General features: G+C 52.3%; 1 protein-coding gene across 8 annotated transcripts; it reads left to right on the top strand.

Annotated features, from left to right (window-relative positions):
- Nucleotides 1-467: 467 nt before the first annotated feature.
- On the top strand, nucleotides 468-19,848 carry KCNG1 (potassium voltage-gated channel modifier subfamily G member 1). Of its 8 annotated transcripts, none has more exons than XM_008968204.3 (5): nucleotides 469-606; nucleotides 9,683-9,798; nucleotides 11,113-11,170; nucleotides 13,145-13,944; nucleotides 18,700-19,848. In XM_008968204.3, exons 4-5 carry the CDS (start codon nucleotides 13,171-13,173, stop codon nucleotides 19,465-19,467), a joined length of 1,542 nt encoding a protein of 513 aa, XP_008966452.1. In that variant the 5' UTR covers nucleotides 469-606; nucleotides 9,683-9,798; nucleotides 11,113-11,170; nucleotides 13,145-13,170; the 3' UTR covers nucleotides 19,468-19,848. The 8 variants fall into 8 exon arrangements, with proteins under 8 accessions (XP_003815317.1, XP_008966452.1, XP_008966451.1 ...); XM_063601231.1 differs by having other exon boundaries at nucleotides 471-606; nucleotides 9,678-9,798; XM_008968203.3 differs by lacking the exon at nucleotides 9,683-9,798.
- The last annotated feature ends 575 nt before the right edge of the window (nucleotides 19,849-20,423 follow it).

Raw genomic sequence — 20,423 nt, 5'->3', positions numbered from 1 at the left:
CCTTGAAGGCTGTCGCGTGCAGGCTTAGGGGCCGCAGGGTGGTCGCTCCTGGGAGAGCAGACGGGGAAGAAGGCAACGGGAGGGAGGGCGTAGCGCGAGCAGTCCCGGACGCGGGCTCAGGAACTGGCCGCGAGGAGCGCAATCCAGCAGGCGCGCCAGGGCCCCCGGATCCAAGGTGCGGGGTCCCGATTGGGCGCCTGGACGCCCCGTGACGGTGGCGCCGCTGCCACTGTCCCGAAGCGAGGCCAGGCCAGGCGCTGCGCTTTCGGCTGCCCGCCCCTTCTCCCCGCCCCGCGCTCAGTCCCCTCCCTCCGTCCCGCCTCCTGCCTCGCTCCCTCCCTCGGCGGCTGCTGCGCCGCGCTCCCGGCGCACTCGGAGCCCGGCGGGGACCGGGAGGCAGAGACGGGGCGGCCGTGGCTCCGAGGGCGGGAGCTGAGCCGGGCCCCGGGACCGAAGTTTGGCGGCGGCTCCGGGAGGCAGAGCGGGCTCCCCGGGCGACTTCCAGGCCCCTCTCGCGTCCTCGCCCCGGACCCGTGGGCAGCCGGGGGGGACGGAAGCCGCGGCCGGGCCAACTCCGAGGCGGGGACGCCGCGACGGGAACTTGAGGTGGGAACTTTGCGCGCTGCAGCCTCGCCGGGCGCCACCGAAGCGCGAACCGGACCCCGAGCCTGCAAACTCGGGCTCGGGGACGGCTGCACGTGGCCGTGGCCCTGAACTCCCTGCGGGGGCCTCGAAACCCGCCTGCGGGGAGGCCAGGGCGACAGAGGACTCGGGAGTCACCGCAGGTGCGTGGCGGCGTGGAGCGCGCTTGCTACGGCCAAGGTGCGGGTCCGGCTTCGGTTCATCCCAAGGGGTCACCGGGATGCGAAGTCCGGGACGTTCGCCGCCGCGGTGACCCCGGCGGGGGCGCATCCCGGCTGTGGGCCGAGGTTTCTCCCCGGATCCCGGGAGGAAGGAGAGTTAGGGATTGGGGTGGGGGAGTGTGTGTCACTTGCTCATTCACTGTATCCTTAGGCACAGTATGGAGCCCCCCTTCACCCCCACCGTGGGCCTGATTGAGTCATTCATTATGAACACAGCAAGCGTTTATTGAGCGCCTACTGTGTGCTAGGCACTGGGGATACTGAGACAGTTCACTGGGCACCCCCAGGAACTGGTAGGAAGGTGGTGGTCTCAGCCTTAGGGTTTCCATGTGGGAGAGAGGCTCAGCCCGGAGGTATGGAAGGAAAAGGGTGAAGTTCATTCATTCATTCATAGATTGGACAAAGATTGGTTGAGCACCTATTATAAGCAGCTCATCATACCAAGCGCTCAACAGTCATTCATCCAGTTCACAAACATTTATGGAGGCGCTATGCTGGGGAGAAGTGAAGAGGGATGGAATGGGGGCACCCTTCATGCAGCTTAGAGAGAAGTAAGGATTAAGACCCAGGCCCCTCCTTGGGAGGCCGCAGACTGCCGGGGTGGCCAACTGTAGCAGCCCATGTATATAGGCAGAAGTCTTGGTTCATCTAATGCATTCCTTCTCAAGGTGGGAGGTGTGGAAGCTGGAATTGGTTCTAGAATAGGAAGAAAAGATCTTTTCAAAGCTCCTTAGGGGCGGGTGATGGGGTAGGGTGGGGAGGAGTTGAGAAACACTGATCCGACATTACTGAGGAATGCAGGTTCCCACCAATGGGGTTTATGAGTTAAGTTGTCCATTCAGCAGGCATTTTCTTAAGCACTCGCTGTTATTAAGCACTTAAAGGGTGCCAGGCACCAAAGTTACCCAGGTAAATGACAGACACATAGAAGAGGGAGACAGACGCAGACGCCCCCACCCCCTTTGCTGACTCCCTGAGATAAGTACAGGGGGAAGTAAGAGGAGGGAGCAGGAACTGGTCTGATTCATTGTGGGGTGGGGGAAGTTCCTGCCTTATGAATCTGAGCAGAGGTTTATTCATTAGTGTGTGTTTGATACCCCCATACCCATGATGGCAGAGTCCCTATGAAGAGCCTCACCGGCAGCACATCTCCAAGAAAAGTTTGGCACTGCTGATTGGGGCCTTGCGGTCGGCACTGTGGCTAGGGCATGCTGTCCTTCTTTGGGGGATTTTTCAGGCTCTGCCAGACCTGAGCTCTATTTGTGCCTCCCCCGGCTTTTGGAGCCCTGCGGAGTCGCCTGATGGGAGGGGAAGGAGGGAAGGTGTGTTTGAAAAACAGGCAAGCGCTGGCCCCTGGGGATCACCCTCCTCAGTCATTCTCGAAGCCAGCCCGTTCCAGGGGAAAGATGTCTGTCCTGGGACACACTCCAGGGAACTGCAAGCACACTGGAAACGAGGCAACCTAGGTTCTTCTCCTGAGACTTGAGAGCCCAGGCCCGCAGCCTACAGCCTGGGTTGTCAAACCTTGGGAGTAAAAAAATCAACAAAACCCCTAGTTTTGCCAAACTCTGGGTTGCCTTTTTGGCCTCTGGGAGGGAGATGTGACATGGGAGGCAGAGGTTACTTGCTTCTCCCCATCCCCAAAGACTTTCCCGAAGCTTGTCCTGGAGCCTGATTGGGGCAGATCTGAGCACCACTTTGAATTCTCTGCACCAGACCCACAGCTGGGCTCTGGCAAGAGGTGAGGGAGGTGCCTCAGGAAACAGAAGAACAAAGAGATGTGTGCTGGATGCAGGGCTAAGTGACGCAAACCAGCTCCAAGGAACTCACCTCCTGGAGCCTCAGTAGGTACCTTGGCTCGGCTGTCCTTTCTCCACCCTCCTTTCCAATGTTGATGAAGAGTCAACATTGCCTGTTGCCAGAGGTCTAGGGGTACAGGAATCTACCCTTGGTTGTTGCATTAAGCCCAGAAATGGAGCCCGTGGGTGAAAAATGGCAGCTGGTAAAGCCCCTCTAAATAGAATTAATAAAAAGGGAGAGGCGAAGAACCTAGCTGAAGCACTCCATTGCTGTGGACCATTTTTATCATCCAGCAGACTGTATTTGATTAACGAAATCAGAAATGAAGTGACTTTGCTACAAATAGGATCTGAATTGTGCCTAAGACTGTCCGTTGCCCTGAGGTGAGTCTTCACTCTCATACCCACACCTCCCTGGGCAGGTCCGATCATGCTCTCCCTCCAGAGGACTCTGGTAAGCAGGTGTCTCCCTTCCTGCCGTCCTGAGGTCCCCACTGCTCCCCCAAGCCTGCTTCTCTGCTTAATTCTGAGCTACAAGGAGGCAAAGAGAAAAGGATCTTCTGGCTCCAGTCCCCAAACACCTCCCCGTAGAAGAAGGCAAACGCAAACGTGCATTTGGTGTTATTTTGCTTGCCTGCAGCACAGCAGGGAGGCTCCCGAGGCAGCCTGTCTTTTTTATAGGGGGGAGGGACACTGGCACTTTTTCTCATTTGGGGGCAAGGGAGGGATGGAGGGAAGAGCCCAGCTCCCAGCACACAATCTCCCCAGGAACTTGGGCCCCAGCTTTCAGGAGGCTGGGCCAAGGCCCAGGGTGGTGGGACTGTGGCGAGAACAGACGGCAGGTGGCTAAGAAAGATATATTCTCCACCAGGGCACAGCAGCTCTTGGAAATCTAACATGCCAGGACCCGGGCCAGGCTAATGGTTGGATCCATTTTGATTAACGTTTTAATTGGGGATTAATGCAGCCTGACCCGCCTCTGAGTTGGCTCTGCCAGAAGCCCTAATCCTGACAGATGAAGCTATACTGGCAGTGAAACGCCGCAGGGCCTGGGAAAGAGTGGCATGGAGAGAGACGGACGGGTCCCCGAGACACCCACTGGGAGTGAGGGAATGGCACAGGTTGAGAGGCATGGTACGAGAGAGAGAAACCAAAGCCTGCAGAGTACAGGAGAGAAATGCTTTCCTTCTGGAAAGTTGCCTTGGAAGCTGTGTTAATTTCCTCCTTTCACATACTTGCACACATTTAGTGGCTTAAAGCAATATAAATGTATTATTATTATTATTATTATTATTATTATTATTATTATTTGAAGACAGGGTCTTGCTCTGTCACCCAGCTGGAGTGTAGTGTCACTATCATGGCCCACCACAGCCTTGACCTCCTGGGCTCAAGTGATCCTCCCACCTCAGCCTCCTGAGTCACTGGGACTAGAGGTACACACCACCACGCTCAGCTGATTATTTTTTAATTGTAGAAACAGGGTCTCACTATGTTGCCCAGGCTGGCCTTGAACTCTGGAACTCAAGCAGTTCTCTCACCTTGGCCTCCCAAAGTGCTAGGATTCCAGGCGTAAGCCCCTGCGCCCAGCCTGAATTTATTATCTCATAGTTTTTGGAGATCAGAAGACCAAATGACTCACTGGGCCAAAATCAAGGTATCAGCAGGGCTTCTGGAGACGACTCCACCCTCTGCCTCCATCGTCAACATCTCCTTCCCAGAGGCCAAAATGGCAACCCTGAGTTTGGCAAAACTAGGGGTTTTGTTGATTTTTTTTTAACTCTGCTCACTTGCAAATATAAAATAGTGATAAATATGTTTCCCCAGCCATGGACAATTGCCTGCTTCTCCCCATCCTCAGAAACATTCCAAAATCTCATCCATATGAAATAGAGACTAGAAACCCAGTCCCTGACTCACTGCAAGGGGTGGAGACACCACACCAGCTCCCCGAAAGGAACAAGTGGTTCAAGGAGGCAATAAAAGGCAGGGGTCAAAGAGGTTCGGCCTGGAGTCCCACAGATCTAGTTTAATTCTGGCTTCATCGCTTATTGCCAGACATAAGTTTTCACTTCTCAGAGCCTCAGTTTCTTCATTTGTAAAATGGGAGTATTAGTGATAATGCCCACCTTTTTAGGAAAGGATGGAGACACAGGCAATGAAGGCTCCTAGCACAGCACCTGGCACTTAGTGAGTTTGCAGTGGAGGGAGGCTGTGTTTGCTGCTATTTATAACACTTTGTGCAGTTAGCGCTCTCTCTGCATTCCCCGCTGCCACTCGGAAGAGGGACGGAGAGCATAAGACAGAAAGAACAGGGTCCAGAGAGGCCCGCAGCTTGTTGGAACCCCGGAGAGAGACCTGAAAGCAGTTGGGGTCAGCCCAGGACCATCTGTAGAACCATTTCATGCCCCTGATGGAATGTAGCCATGGGGACAGGAGGCCCAGTGACACTGCTCATCCCTGCAGCAAACCTCTGTTCACCAGATCCCCATAATAGCCCCGTGAGGTCAGCAATCTTATCCCCATCTTCTAGGGGAGGAGGCAGGCTCAGAGAGGCCAGCGGCTCAATGGGTGTGATGGCCTGCCCAGGCCACAGGGTTATTAGCAGGAGCAGCAGGGACGACTAGCCATGCCTGGCTTGGACCTTCACTCCATCCCATTCCGCTCTCCCAAATCCCACCCCACAGGTCCTGCACCTGTACCCTCAGTCATGTGCTGACCTCAGGGTGGTCACATGAGAACTGCCACTCAGAACGCCTTATGATCTCAATGATCATTTATCTTTGGAAGTATGTTCTCAGCCCTCAGCCATAGCTTATAAGCATCACCTTTTCCTCAAAGGAAGGATAGAAAAATTGCGAGGAGAGTGTCAGTGGATCTCTGGGCTCCTGAATGGAAATTTTATCAAGGCAGCACCAATGCAGAAGATTTTTCTCACGAACCAGAAGGGATTTCATTTCTCCAATGAAGCGGGATTCACAGCCTTCCAGAGCCTCTAGGAGATTGACACATTGGGCAGGGGAGTCCAGGTGAAAGCCCAGAGCAGCTCCTGTGCCTCCAGCCCCTGGGAGAACTCCAGGCATTCCCGGAGGTCCCCTCTCTCACACAGAATCTCCAGGAGAGCCTGTGAACATGCTCATTCCTGGGCCTCCCCTTCAGACATTCCGACTGGGAAGGGAGGGTCCCAGGAATCTGTATCTCCACCGAGCACTCCGAGCAATTCAGAAGGTTCTGTCGTTCTTGTGCTCTTCATTTTTCTTTTTAAACCTGGGTTAAAACCCGGAGTTGTACAAACCACACCGCTTCCCAGCACGCCTCCTCATTGGCCTGTGCCAGGCTGTCTCATCTTACTCATTTTTCTTCTTTGTTCCAATCCCCGCGCTTCTTCCCCTTCCTCTGCCCTTCCAGGCACCCTCCATGTGGTTAATATAGATCCTCACATGTGCTTGAGACCTTGTAAAATATGTAATGTGTGTGTGTTCATTTACATAAATAGCACAGTGCTGGAAACTTCTGTTTCTTTTTCCACTCGGCACACTGTTTTTAAGACCTAAATGTGTCGCTAAATCTCCACTCAGTCCATTGCTTCTGATTCCTGGGCAATCTGCAGGCTTCCATAATCTGCCTCTACAAAGACTTGCCTGTCCACTCCCCTGGGGATGGATGCTAGGGGACCTCCTGGTACCATAAACAACACAGAACACACACTTTTGTACCTTGTTTGTTACTCTCTTCCATCTGGTTCCCCAGAAGCAAACCCTGAGTGAAGGATTTGAGTGCAAATAATTTATTACTGACAATGTCTGCCACAACCCTTTGTGGTCCCAGGTCTGGGAAATATACCCAGAAGCGGGATTCCTGGGTCACAGGGCAGCAGCATCTTCATTTCCCTCATTACCGCCCAGTGGCTTTCCCAGAGTGCTAGGCCAGCCCGCATACCCTCTAGCAATTGGATCCAGGGATCAGATGATGCTGGATCCAAATCCCAGTGGGTCAGGTCAGAAAAGAAGATTCTCTTGGGAAGCAGGGAGGGGGGCAGTGGACTCTAATCGTAGCTTGTGAGAATTCCGAGGCGACTATTGAGGGTTCACTCAGCGTCGGGCATGGAGCCAAGTGCATCACCTGTGCCATCTGCTTTTGTCCTCACTATAACTCAAGGACGCAGGAGCTGTTTGTAGCCTCATTATACAGATAAAGAAACTGAGTCTCAGGGGTAGGGCACAACTTGCCTAAAGTCACAGAGCAACTGGCCTTGAACCCAGGTCTCCTGATTTTAAAGCCTGTGCACCCTTCTGCCTCCTCAGCCTAGGGTGGTTGGCACATTGTCCCCCAAGCTGGAGGAGAACCAGAACCAGAACCAGCTTTTTTTCAACATCCCCCTTTTTTTTCAAGACAGAGTCTCACTCTGTCGCCCAGGCTGGAGTGCAATGGCGCCATCTCCGCTCACTGCAACCTCTGCCTTCCAGGTTCAACTGATTCTCCTGCCTCAATCTTCCCAGTAGCTGGGATTACAGGTGCCTGCCACCATGCCCAGCTTAATTTTGTATTTTTAGTAGAGATGGGGTTTCACCATGTTGGCCAGGCTGGACTCAAACTCCTGGCCTCAAGTGATCCACCCACCTCGGCCTCCCAAAGTGCTGGGATTATAGGCATGAGCCACCATGCCTGGCCTCAGCATCCCATTTCCTATTGCAACTGTCACAAATTACCACAAACTGAGTGGCTTAAGACAGCCCAATTGTATTATCTTACAGGTCTGGAGGTCAGAGGTTGGAAATGGGTCTGGCTGGGCTAATATCGAGTGTTGGCAAGGCTGTGCTCCTTTCTGCAGGCTCCAGGGAGCTCATTTCCTGGCCTCCAGCCTTTGGAGGCCACCTGCATTCCTTGATTCATGGCCCCTTCCTCCATCTTCAAAGCCAGCAGTGGCCAGTGGAGTCATTCTCATGCCGCAGCCCTCTGCCGCTCCATCTCCTGCTTTCTTTTTCCACAAATAAGGACCCTCTTGATTACACTGGGCCCACTCAGATCATCCAAGATAATTTCCCATCTCAGGTCAGCTGTAGCAGCCTTAATTCCACCTGTAACCTTCATTCCTCCTTGCCATGCAGTCTAACATAGTCACAGCTTCCAGGGATTAGGATTAGGACGTGGGCATCTAGGGGAATGTGGGGACATTTTTCTGCCTACCATATGCCCTTACCCTGACCACTCTGGCCTGATGTGATGCAGCTTCAGTGGCTACGGGGCACAGGGCACAGGTGAGGCCCCCGCCTCTGACTTCACCATAGCTCTACTACCCTGGCCCTCCGGCCCCTGCCAGCCTAGCCAGGTCAAAGCTGCCAGGTGACACCCTCACCCCCCGCAAACACACACCCATCAGCTCAGCATTGATGGTCTGGCACCGTCCTTGGGAGACACCCATCTCCCCCCTCTCTCCTGGATTTTGCCAGCTGCTTCTTCTGTCCATAATCCCACAGCCAGGAACGGCTTCCTCTGACTCAGCTCACCATAGCGCCACCTATCCGTCGCCTCGGTAAATGGCACCCCTGGAATCCTGATTCTTCTCTTTTCCCCCTCCCCCAGGCCCCATTCCTCAGCCAGTCCTGAGGGCTCTTCCTCCAAAGTTCATCCCAAATCCCTCCTGTTCTCCGGGACTTCCACCGCTGCAAACCTTAGTCATTTCCAGAATGACTTCCATAGCCTCCAGCCTGGGCTCCCCAGCCCACCCATTGTCCACTGACCTGGCAGGCACACATGGACTCCTTGTCCCTTGCAGAGTAAGCCCCAGCTCCTTATTGTCAGCCCCTCGGCCCTGCTGCACCTGCCCCCTGCCCCTCTCCTCTTCTCCCAGCTTCCCCTCACTCTGTGCTCTGCATTCTCTGGTCTTTGATCATCCAAGCCCACCCCCAAGTCAGGGAGCAAATTCTTGCCACTCCTTCTGCCAGGTCCTCACGGGGCTGGATCTATCCATGTGGCTCAACCCCATGTCCCCTCCTCCAAGAAGCCCTCCTTCACCCCTCCAGCCAATGTTGCCCCACACCCCACAATAGTCATTCTCCATCTCTCACCTTGCTCTGTCAACAACACTGCAGTCGCTGCAGCCTGAAATGACTTGTGTGCTCATTTGGAAACAGTCTTCTCCACCAGAAGGTCACCTCCGTGAGGACAGGGCCTGGGTCTGTCTTGTTCTCTGCCGTGTCTCCGGCTCTAATACAGAGTCTGACACGTGGTGAGCGTTCAGTAACTACTGAATAAACGAACAAATAAAGGAATGAATGACACCTGCCTCCGGACTTCACCTCATCTCCCCCATCGCAGCCTCTGCTTCAAACAGCTTCCTCTCCCCCAAACAGCTTCCTCTCCCCAAGCAGCTTCCTCTCCCCAAGCATCCACAGACCCTCAGAGGCAAAATCACTTAAACCCACCATGCTGTAGAACTAACAGAACTAACACCACGGAGAAATAAAAAATTTCTTGTGAGGATATCAGGCTGTGTGAAAAGCAGTATTATTTTTCAGAAGCCCAGGCTTTGGGGCCTCTTTGATTTATGAACTTTAGTGTAGGGTCTAGAGGTGCTGAGCCGTCCATCTCACATCAGATCAGGTACCTGCAAGACCAAAGGCCATGGAAAAATATGCCTGTTCTTCCTTTAGCAAGTTCTGGCCTCAGCATTTCCCCAGGGGACTCTGGCTTTGAGAACAAGGTCGTTACTGTGTTTATTACCCTCCGAGTAGCATCAGCCTCTCCATACTCACCGTGCTGCCGAGACAGGATCACTTTCCACACAGGAAACTCACGTGGGGGCAGGGCGTGAAGGAAATAAATCACTAATTGGGGGAGTTTTCTGCTGGAGGGAAAGCTGGGAGGGTTGAAAGAAGAAATTCCTAAAAAGAAGAGGTGATTACAGCCATGGGGATTCATAAGAGCCCTCCAGGGCTTGTGTGAGGCATTTTCCCTTTACCTCCATCACCATTCTTGCCAAACAGAATGTCACTTTTTCTCTTTTCTGTGGTAGCAAAGATGAAACAGCAGAGCTGAAAAGAGAGATCACCAAGGAAAGTGCCTGAAAGGGATTATTCCCACGCCTCCAAAGGATCCTGGCAGGCTGTGCCTGAGGAGATGGGATCCAATTTTAGGTGAAGTTAAAGACACTCTAACCGTCTAAAATCAAATCATTTTTCTTTCAAACACAGGTGTACCCTAGTTTTCCAAACCCTGATCTATGCAATTGTAGCCTTCCCCAAAGATCAGTGAGTAGTAGAGGGATGATGCGCTTTTGTAAAGCAATTCCTCTTAGGAAGGAGCCCCTTTTAAGTGTGAAACACCCTCCCTCCCCTTCCAGCACCTATTAAAACATTTTCTCATTCATAGGTAGATGTGTTTGTGTATGTGTGTGTTTGTGAGCAAGTGTCTTCCTGAACATGTCCACAGCACCGACCCATATTTAAGTATTGGAAATGGGTTTCCGTTTGGAATTGATAGACTTACCACTTGATTCCATTGGGGATTTGTCTAGGGAGAGGGCTGGTGATTTTGTTTTTTTGTTTTGTTTTGTTTTGTTTTGTTTAGACAGAGTCTTGCTCTGTCACCAGGCTGGAGTGCAGTGGCACCATCTCAGCTCACTGCAACCTCCACCTCCTGGGTTCAAGGGATTCTCCTGCCTCAGCCTCCCGAGTAGCTGGGATTTCAGGCGCATGCCATCACACCTGGCCAATTTTTGTATTTTTAGTAGAGATGGGGTTTCACCTTCTTGGCCAGGATGGTCTCGATCTTCTGACCTCATGATCCACCCACCTCGGCCTCCCAAAGTGCTGGGTCTACAGGCCTGAGCCACCGCACCCGGCCGAGGGCTGGTGATTTTTAAAAGCAGAGTATTTGACTCCTACTAACTTTTCTATGCATCGGCTTAATTCCAGAGAGCTCTATGGCTATAATCTAAGGGTCTCAAACTCAAATGCCTATAGGGCCGGGAAGGAAACACACATGAGTGGAATAGAGTGGGTGTTAGGAAGACAATAGTTGGGGGTGGGGACTGTGGTGGATTGGAGCATGTGCTGCCTAAAGGGGTAGCCATTTCTCAGTTGGCATTTGGGCCAAGTGTTGCCAGATATCCTGATTTTTTAAAAGAAGCCAAGGATATGGATTTTTACATGAAATTTCTCAACTTTCAAGAACTTCTCCAAGCCAAGCAAAATATTTGTGAACCAAATTCAGCCCATGAGCTGGTAATGAATAAGCAATCTTGTTCCAGTAGCACAAACCCTTAGCTTTGAGGGTTGGGAAGGAAGGAGTCCATGCAAGTTGATATTTTGACCTGAGTTCCCCAGAAGTCACCTTATCATGTTGGTCTCGTCAACAGGAAATGTACTCATTTAACAAGCACTTCTTTGAGGCTTTACAGTGCTGAGCATAGGGATTCAGAGATGACTAAAGCACGTTTCTTCCCCCAGGGAGCAGGCTGCCTAATGAAGGAGCCAGGCTTGCACACAGACAATTCTAGAACTGGTGGTAAGTGCCGTGAAGACGGGTGCACCAGTTGTAAGGGGAGGGGTGCTCATTTTAGCTGGAAGAGCCAAGGAAGGCTTCCTGGATGAACGTGGCTGTCCAGTTCAGCCCTGCATCCTCAAGGCGATGTTTGCCGACCCCTGAGCAAACGTGGCATTGCTTTCATAGTTGTGCATTTCTTTGTCCATTGCTTCTGATTTATGGCAAGTGGTATCTGTTTTCCATTAATGGAAACAATATTAGTTGTCCCTTTAAGATAAATAATAATAGGCCGGGCGTGGTAGCTCACACCTGTAATCCCAGCACTTTGGGAGGCCAAGGTGGGCAGATCACCTGAGGTCAGGAGTTCAAGACCAGCCTGGCCAACATGGCAAAACCATGTCTACTAAAAATACAAAAATTAACCAGGTGTGGTGGCACACCTGTAGTCCCAGCTATTCAGGAGGCTGAGGCATGAGAATTGCTTGAACCCGCGGCGCGGAGGTTGCAATGAGCCAACTGCACTCCAGCCTAGGCAAAAGAGCGAGACTCTGTCTCAAAAATAATAATAATAATAGACAATAGTTACTGAATACCTACTATGTGCCAGGCACTGCATTAAATGCTCCTATGTACATAATTCACTTAGGCCTCCCAGTAATCTTATCAAATAGGTCACATGGCTGTACCCATTTTACAGACAAGGAAATTAAGACACATCAAGGTTGAGTCACTTGCCCAGGCTGTGTGGCTCCAAAGTCTGCGTTCATAACCATTAACCAGGCTTCTCCACCTCAGCATTAAGGACACTTGGGACCAGAGAAGTGTCTGTTGTGGGGACTGTCCTGTGCATTGTAGGACATGCAACAGCATTCCCTGGCCTCTACCTACTAAATGCCAATAGCAACCCCAGTCATGACCAGCAAAAATGCTCCCAGGCATTGCCACATGTCCTTTGGGAGACGAAATCAGCCCTATGAGAACTGCAGGTCTACAGTAAATTGTTTTTCCAAGCCAAATAAATAAAAAAAAAACATTAATTTAAAATAAAATGTGAAGTAAATAACAGTACATGTGTCACCTGAAAATCCACTAGGATGTCAGCTGCCTGGGATCAGAGACCCCTTCACATTCTGCACACGGCTGCATCCCCAGTGCATAGATGGATATGGGAGAATTGTGAAGGCTGGGAGATGCTGAACAATGTTGTTGCTATTTCACTATTAGGTGAATGTCTTTGTCAGCTCAGGCTGATGTAACCAAATATTAATACCACAGACTGGGTGGCTTCAGCAACACTTATTTCTCCCGGTTCTGCCGGCTGCAAGTCTGAGAGCAGGGCGCCAGCAGCACTCTTCTCCGGGTTTCACACTTAGATGCCTCCCTGAGTGCTCCCATGGCAGAGAGAAAGCCCTAGTGTCTCTTCCTCTTCTTCTTTTTGTTTTGTTTTGTTTTGTTTTTATTTTTTGAGATGGAGTCTTGCTCTGTCACCCAGGATGGAGTGCAGTGGCATGATCTCGGCTCACTGCAACCTTCGCCTCCCACGTTCAAGCGATTCTCATGCCTCAGCCTCCCTAGTAGCTAGGATTACAGGTGCATGCCACCATGCCTGGCTAGTTTTTGTACTTTTAGTAGAGACAGAGTTTCACCATGTTAGCCAGGCCAGTCTCAAACTCCTGACCTCAGGTGATCCACCCGCCTCGGCCTCCCAAAGTGCTGGGATTACAGGTGTGAGCCACCGCGCCCGGCCTGTCTTCCTCCTCTTATAAGAACACGAATCCCATCGTGGGGGCGTTGCTCTCATAACCACATCTGAACCAAATGACATCTCAAAGGCCCCACCTCCTAATACCATCCCATTGAGGGCTAGGGCCTGCAACCTATGGATGTGGGGGACAAAGATTCCATCCCTAACAGTGAATATCTGCGGAATCTGCATTCTCAGCAAGGTGAAGCTAGGGGTGGTCACTGAGGGTCTTCCCTCCCTTCTCCCCACAGGCCCGAGAGGGATGTGAAGGCCCAAAATGACCCTCTTACCGGGAGACAATTCTGACTACGACTACAGCGCGCTGAGCTGCACCTCGGACGCCTCCTTCCACCCGGCCTTCCTCCCGCAGCGCCAGGCCATCAAGGGCGCGTTCTACCGCCGGGCGCAGCGGCTGCGGCCGCAGGATGAGCCCCGCCAGGGCTGTCAGCCCGAGGACCGCCGCCGTCGGATCATCATCAACGTAGGCGGCATCAAGTACTCGCTGCCCTGGACCACGCTGGACGAGTTCCCGCTGACGCGCCTGGGCCAGCTCAAGGCCTGCACCAACTTCGACGACATCCTCAACGTGTGCGATGACTACGACGTCACCTGCAACGAGTTCTTCTTCGACCGCAACCCGGGGGCCTTCGGCACCATCCTGACCTTCCTGCGCGCGGGCAAGCTGCGGCTGCTGCGCGAGATGTGCGCGCTGTCCTTCCAGGAGGAGCTGCTGTACTGGGGCATCGCGGAGGACCACCTGGACGGCTGCTGCAAGCGCCGCTACCTGCAGAAGATTGAGGAGTTCGCGGAGATGGTGGAGCGGGAGGAAGAGGACGATGCGCTGGACAGCGAGGGCCGCGACAGCGAGGGCCCGGCCGAGGGCGAGGGCCGCCTGGGGCGCTGCATGCGGCGACTGCGCGACATGGTGGAGAGGCCGCACTCGGGGCTGCCTGGCAAGGTGTTCGCCTGCCTGTCGGTGCTCTTCGTGACCGTCACCGCCGTCAACCTCTCCGTCAGCACCTTGCCCAGCCTGAGGGAGGAGGAGGAGCAGGTAAGAGCCCACGCCCCGCGGGGAAACGCGCCACCACGAGGGAAGGGACTCTGAGCATTGTCACCTCCTCCAGGGAGCCTCCCCTGATTGCACACTGGCTGAATAGCATCCCTGGTCCCTCCTGACATCAGGAATGTTTGTGTGCGTGGTCTGCCTCCCTGTTAATATGTGAGCATCATGGGGGTCCACGCCTGTGCCTGTCCTGGCCTCCACTGTGCCCAGCACTGCCCTCCCCCTTGCCAGTGTTTAGAACAGTGTCCAGCACAAACAGGCACTCAACCACTATTTGTTGAATGAACAAATGAGTGAATAAATGGATGATGTGATTTTTGACGTGCCTGGCCCTGAGCGAAGCACATTACATATATCATCAAATTTATCTCAACCATTCGGTCCTTTCTCAACGTTCCTAATCCTTTGCATCATAGTAGCCCAGACACATTTTCTGGGTCCTGAAGATAATTTTTATTGATAGGTACATGTGTGTCTACAAATGGTGAGCATTTCTTTTTGTTACATAAGAGAATGAATGGAAAGTTTATTTACTCCAGGGCCTGACACGGGGTGTGTGCTACAGTCTAAGGGCTCCCACTCATCTGGGAGTTCACGGGAGCCGGACCTGGGCTGCATGTGCCACCTACGTCTTATCTCCCCAGGGAATGCTCCAGCAACCCTGTGGGGGAAGTGTTTTCACACCCACTCGGTATTTGAGGACACTGCCCAACCCCAGGTCTAAGTCCAGTCTGTCTTTGTAAGCATGGAAATATGGTTCCCACGTGGCAGCTTGGGGACCTAATATAGCCCCACAGGACTATGTGATTGGCCCACACAAGGTTTCCCAAAAATTTGACTTGGTTGCCAACATTAAAAGTGAAGTTTTTTCATATAAAAATTCAAAATCTCAGCTTCTTTTAAAAAAAAAATCATAAGATCAGGCCAGGTGTGGTGGCTCACACCTATAATTCCAACACTTTGGGAGCTGGAGGCAGAAGGATCGCTTGAGCCCAGGAGTTCAAAATCAGCCTGGGCAATGTAGTGAGACCCCGTCTTTACGGAAAAAAAAAATTTTAATTAGCCAGGTGTGGTGGCTTGCACCTATAGTCCTAGCTACTTGGGAGGCTGAGGCAGGAGGATTGCTTGAGCCTGGGAGGTAAGGCTGCAGTGAGCCATGATCACGCCACTGCACTCCTGCCTGGGCAACAGAGTGAGACTCCATCTCTAAAACACAAAATTTTTTTTTAAATTGTGAGGTTGGGTCCCTCCCCTCCCCCTGTCCCGCCACCAACATACACACCAGCCTGCGGTCCTACATGGCACCTCCTGGGGAGAGCCAAGTCCACAGGGGCCCAGTTCAGTCTCCTTGTGTATGAGATCATGGGCCTTTGAGTTGGTGACTCCTTCCCTGTATATGGGGATTCTGGAAGCTTCAAGAAAGACCGAAAGTTTTCAGAGGTACAAATTGTATAGGCAGTGGAGAAATAGGTATGGCGGTGTGAACTGAATGTAAATATCATGCCAGCCAATATTTAGTGAGCACTGACTGTATACCCTGTATGTGCTAAGTGCTTTACGTGCACTCTTGAATTTAACATTAGAAGTACTCACCATGTCAGGATTTTTCCACTTATGTATGTGGAGGAAGTAGCAATAGCTGTTGCATTGATAATCCACAGAGGCTTACTGGTACTTTTTGTATACATTGAATTTATTTATTTATTTTTAAAAGATGGGGTCTTGCTTTGCTGCCCAGGCTGGCCTCAAAGTCCTGGCTTCAAGCGATCCTCCCACCTCTGCCTCCCAAAGTGCTAAGATTACACTGTACTGGAGTACAGTGGTGCGATCTTGGCTCACTGCAACCTCTACCTCCCAGATTGAAGCGATTCTCATGTCTCATTTACATGCACTCTCGAATTTAACATTAGAAGTACTCACCGTGTCAGGATCTTTCCACTTATGTATGTGGAGGAAGTAGGCCCTCATGCCTGGCTTATAAGTTGAATTTTTAAATGGGTTTTAAGAAAATAGCATTCAACCAGTAAGGTTAACTTTTTTAACTTTTTTAAATTAAAAAAACAATTTTAGGCCACATGTGGTGGCTCACGCCTGTAATCCCAGCACTTTGGGAGGCTGAGGCGGGTGGATCACTTTAGGTCAGGAGTCCAAGACCAGCCTGGCCAACATGGCAAAACCCCATCTCTGCTAAAAATACAAAAATTAGCTGGGCATGTTGGCACTTGCTTGTAATCCTAGCTACTTGGGAGGCTGAGACATGAGAATTGCTTCAATCTGGGAGGTGGAGGTTGCAGTGAGCCAAGATTGCACCACTGTACTCAAGTCTGGGCAACAGAGTGAGACCCTGTCTCAAAAAAAAAAAAAAAATTTAGAGATGGGGGTGTTGCTATGTTGCCCAGGTTGGACTCGAACTCTTGGACTCAGGCATTCCTCCTGCCTCAGCCTCCTGAATAGCTGGGACTAAAGGCACATGCCATCACACCCAGCTGGTAAAATCAACTTTCAATAAGCATGAAGGGTAGTGATGAAGAGGTCAGGGCTAGAGCCAGATGGCCTGAATTCAAATCCTGCTCTCTCCTCTCTAGCTGTGTAGTAGCTGTGGGCAAGTTATTTAAACTCTTTGAGCCTCTGATTACTCACCTGTCCAGGGTGGGTATGAACAGGCCCACCTCACAGTTTTGCAAGGATTCAGTGAGTTCACATGAAGTGATTAGAAGTGATTGGGGCTGGGTGCGGTGGCTCACGCCTGTAATCCCAGCACTTTGGGAGGCTGAGGCAGGCAGATCACTTGAGGCCGGGAGTTCGAGACCAGCCTGACCAACATGGAGAAACCCTGTCTCTACTAAAAATGCAAAATTAGCCGGACGTGGTAGCACATGCCTGTAATCCCAGCTACTCGGGAGGCTGAGGCAGGAGAATCGCTTGAACCTGGGAAGCGGAGGTTGCAGTGAGCCGAGATTGTGCCATTGCACTCCAGCCTGGGCAACAAGAGCAAAAAAAAGAAGTGATTGGGCTGACTGAGTCCACGCCACATGAAGGGATTAGAAGCGATGCATAGTGAATGTGCAGAAAGTCCTCTCTTAAGGATTAGGGTCAAGAAGAAAAAGAAAGGAAAGGGAAAGTGCTCACCATTTGAGACCTGTCTGGAAATTGCTGTACTTAGTGTAAATTTCTTCTCAGCTCCAACATCTTTGATCGTGATTTTATCAGGAAAATACTAATAAAGCCACTGTTTTGTTCAACTTCTGATACTTGCTTTTTGAAAAGATAATAATACCTTTGCCTTTTTAAGGATTCAGTGAAAATGCTGTTCTTCAACTTCATTTTGGGGTGCAGTAGGATTCACTGCTTCACATGCTCCTTGTGCACACATTTGAGTGCCTACTGTATGCAGGCACTACAGGGGAGACAGGGTGACCAGGACAAGTCTTCCAACCTCAAGAAGCTTCAAGTCTATTGGGATTGGGATGGAGTAGTGGCACCACCCACCCCCTCATCACCATAAGCAGGAGACACAAGCCAAGGAGGCTCTGTGTGGGAGGCCCACTGACACTGCTGGAGCTACTTAGTGGGGCACACTCCAGGAAAGCTTCCCAGAGGAAGGGGCTTCCCATCCCAGAGGTCTAAGACCTTAAAGCCCCACCAGGTATTAGCTCATATCTCCAGCCTCTAACATATTCCTAGAGACAGAATTGTTCAAGTGGGACTCGTAGAACTCAGCTGTGCCCCAGAACCTCCAAGATGCCCCAGGCTGGAACCACACTGGCCTCTCCTCTCTGCCAAAGGCCCCTTCAAGGATGAGGCCCAAATCCACTAAAGGACTGTTTACCACCCAGTTATATTCCAGACCAGAGAGGCAAGCTGGCAGCCTGCATGCCAAACCCAACAAAAATACGTGTTTTAGTGGCCCATAGAGTATTTCTTTGCACTGAATTATCACCAGGACTTAAATCAACATTTTATCTATTTAACCAACATTATCACCAACATTTGTCACCAGGAGAGTTCATGTAACACTGCACATTTCCAGCCTCTTTTGAAAGCTTCGGTGAGGCAGCCTCAGCCTAAATTTGCCCGGGGCAGTGATGGGGGCACTGAACAAGACTATTCCTCAGAGTCCATCGGGAGCCGTGGAGGGTGCTAAGCAGAGGAGGAACAGGATCCCTCTGGCTATGTGTGGAAAATGGACTGCAGGGATGAGGGAGCCCAGCGGGGAGGTGACTGCAACCATCCAGGCAAGAAAGGATGGTGGCCAGACCAGGTGGGAGCAGTGGGCAGTGGGTTTGATTCTCGCACTGTTTTAAATGAAGAGACTTCCTGGGGGTTATACGCAAGGTGGTAAGGATGACGCCAGGTCTCCTGTGCTAAGCCATTGGAAAGATGGGATTGCCTAAAGCTAGGGAGGGAAACCACCAGTGGGCAGAGGAAACCGGGATCCCATGGCGAGTTCGAGATGCCCCTCAGACACCCAGGTGGGAGCGTCAGGGAGGCAGCCTGTTGGGGGTCTGGAGTTCAGGGCTGAGGTGGGGGCTGGAGAGAGAGATGAGGAGCGGCCAGTGTAGAGATGGTGCTTAGTGCCCCAGGTCTCAGAGTGGGCACAACTAGGGAGAGGACCCCGGGGCCACTCAACCTGGAGAGGTCACCTTCAGCCTGGGAAGCCCAGCAGGGCACAGGGCAGAGCTTCTGCGCTCCTTCCCTGGAGGGCCCGCTGACCCCTCCGGCGTCCCTTCCCCTCTCTCCCAGGGCCACTGTTCCCAGATGTGCCACAACGTCTTCATCGTGGAGTCGGTGTGCGTGGGCTGGTTCTCCCTGGAGTTCCTCCTGCGGCTCATTCAGGCGCCCAGCAAGTTCGCCTTCCTGCGGAGCCCGCTGACGCTGATCGACCTGGTGGCCATCCTGCCCTACTACATCACGCTGCTGGTGGACGGCGCCGCCGCGGGCCGTCGCAAGCCCGGCGCGGGCAACAGCTACCTGGACAAGGTGGGGCTGGTGCTGCGCGTGCTGCGGGCGCTGCGCATCCTGTACGTGATGCGCCTGGCGCGCCACTCCCTGGGGCTGCAGACGCTGGGGCTCACGGCCCGCCGCTGCACCCGCGAGTTCGGGCTCCTGCTGCTCTTCCTCTGCGTGGCCATCGCCCTCTTCGCACCCCTGCTCTACGTCATCGAGAACGAGATGGCCGACAGCCCCGAGTTCACCAGCATCCCTGCCTGCTACTGGTGGGCCGTCATCACCATGACGACGGTGGGCTATGGCGACATGGTCCCCAGGAGCACCCCGGGCCAGGTAGTGGCCCTGAGCAGCATCCTGAGCGGCATCCTGCTCATGGCCTTCCCAGTCACCTCCATCTTCCACACCTTCTCCCGCTCCTACCTGGAGCTCAAGCAGGAGCAAGAGAGGGTGATGTTCCGGAGGGCGCAGTTCCTCATCAAAACCAAGTCGCAGCTGAGCGTGTCCCAGGACAGTGACATCTTGTTCGGAAGTGCCTCCTCGGACACCAGAGACAATAACTGAGCGCGGAGGACACGCCTGCCCTGCCTGCCATCTGTGGCCCGAAGCCATTGCCATCCACTGCAGACGCCTGGAGAGGGACAGGCCGCTTCCGAGTGCAGTCCTGGCGCAGCACCGACTCCCACGCACCCGGGGAAGGACACCCTCACTCCCACACCCCGGGAAGGACACTAGAACATCAGCAGAGGGGCCCTGCCCCTCCGCCTGCAGCCGTGAAAGGAAGCTGGGTCATCAGCCCAGCCCCGCCCACCCCAGCCCCTATGTGTGTTTCCCTCAATAAGGAGATGCCTTGTTCTTTTCACCATGCAAATAACATGCCCAGCAAAAACTTGCTTTATGGGTCTGCCTGGAGAAAAAAAAAAAATACAAACAGCAGAAACAGCATGTCTGTCTCTAATGTGGATCATGTCCAGGGAAAAGAAATTGATGAAAAAGAGAGAATGCCTTCCATGGGGCTCTCTTAAAAAAGGGAGCTGGGTTTCCCAGCAAAGCCAGCATGTGGGGACTGGAAGTAAAGGGCCCTGTGTGCTTGGGTTGTTCAGGCCCGGTGGGGCCCTACTGGGGCTGTAGAAAAAGAGAACAGACACTTTTAGGAAAATGACCTGTGAATACTGTGCTCCCTCTCTCGTTTCTCTTTGACTGTCCCCCCCTCCGCGCCTTTCTTTCTCCCTTTTCCCTTTTATCCTTTTTTCCTTCTCTTCCATCCTCTATTCACCTTTTTCACCCCTTAGGGCTGGTTTTTCAAACTTTCACACAAAGGCACCCCTGACAGTTGACAGGTCATCAGGGGGCCTGTCAGCGTTGTTGACTATGAGGTGAAATCAGTTCATTTTATCTTTAAAAAATCATGTGGGGTTTGTATTCTACTCTGCATTTATTTTAATCTGTGAAAAAAAAATACTTTGCATCATATACCTGCATATAAATCTAAACCTAGAGCGGGGACAGATGTTTTTGAA

Source organism: Pan paniscus, chromosome 21, assembly GCF_029289425.2.
Source record: "Pan paniscus chromosome 21, NHGRI_mPanPan1-v2.0_pri, whole genome shotgun sequence".
Classification (NCBI taxonomy): domain Eukaryota; kingdom Metazoa; phylum Chordata; class Mammalia; order Primates; family Hominidae; genus Pan; species Pan paniscus.
The sequence above is the reverse complement of the archived record's forward strand: the minus strand, read 5'-3'. Positions and strand labels throughout refer to the sequence as shown.

What these genes read in the sequence shown, in the direction of transcription:
- KCNG1 (XM_003815269.3), top strand. Translation starts at nt 13,171, where the DNA reads ATGACCCTCTTACCGGGAGACAATTCTGACTACGACTACAGCGCGCTG. An exon ending in TGAGGGAGGAGGAGGAGCAG is followed by an intron (nt 13,945 to 18,699) that starts GTAAGAGCCCAC and finishes CCTCTCTCCCAG; the next exon opens with GGCCACTGTTCCCAGATGTG.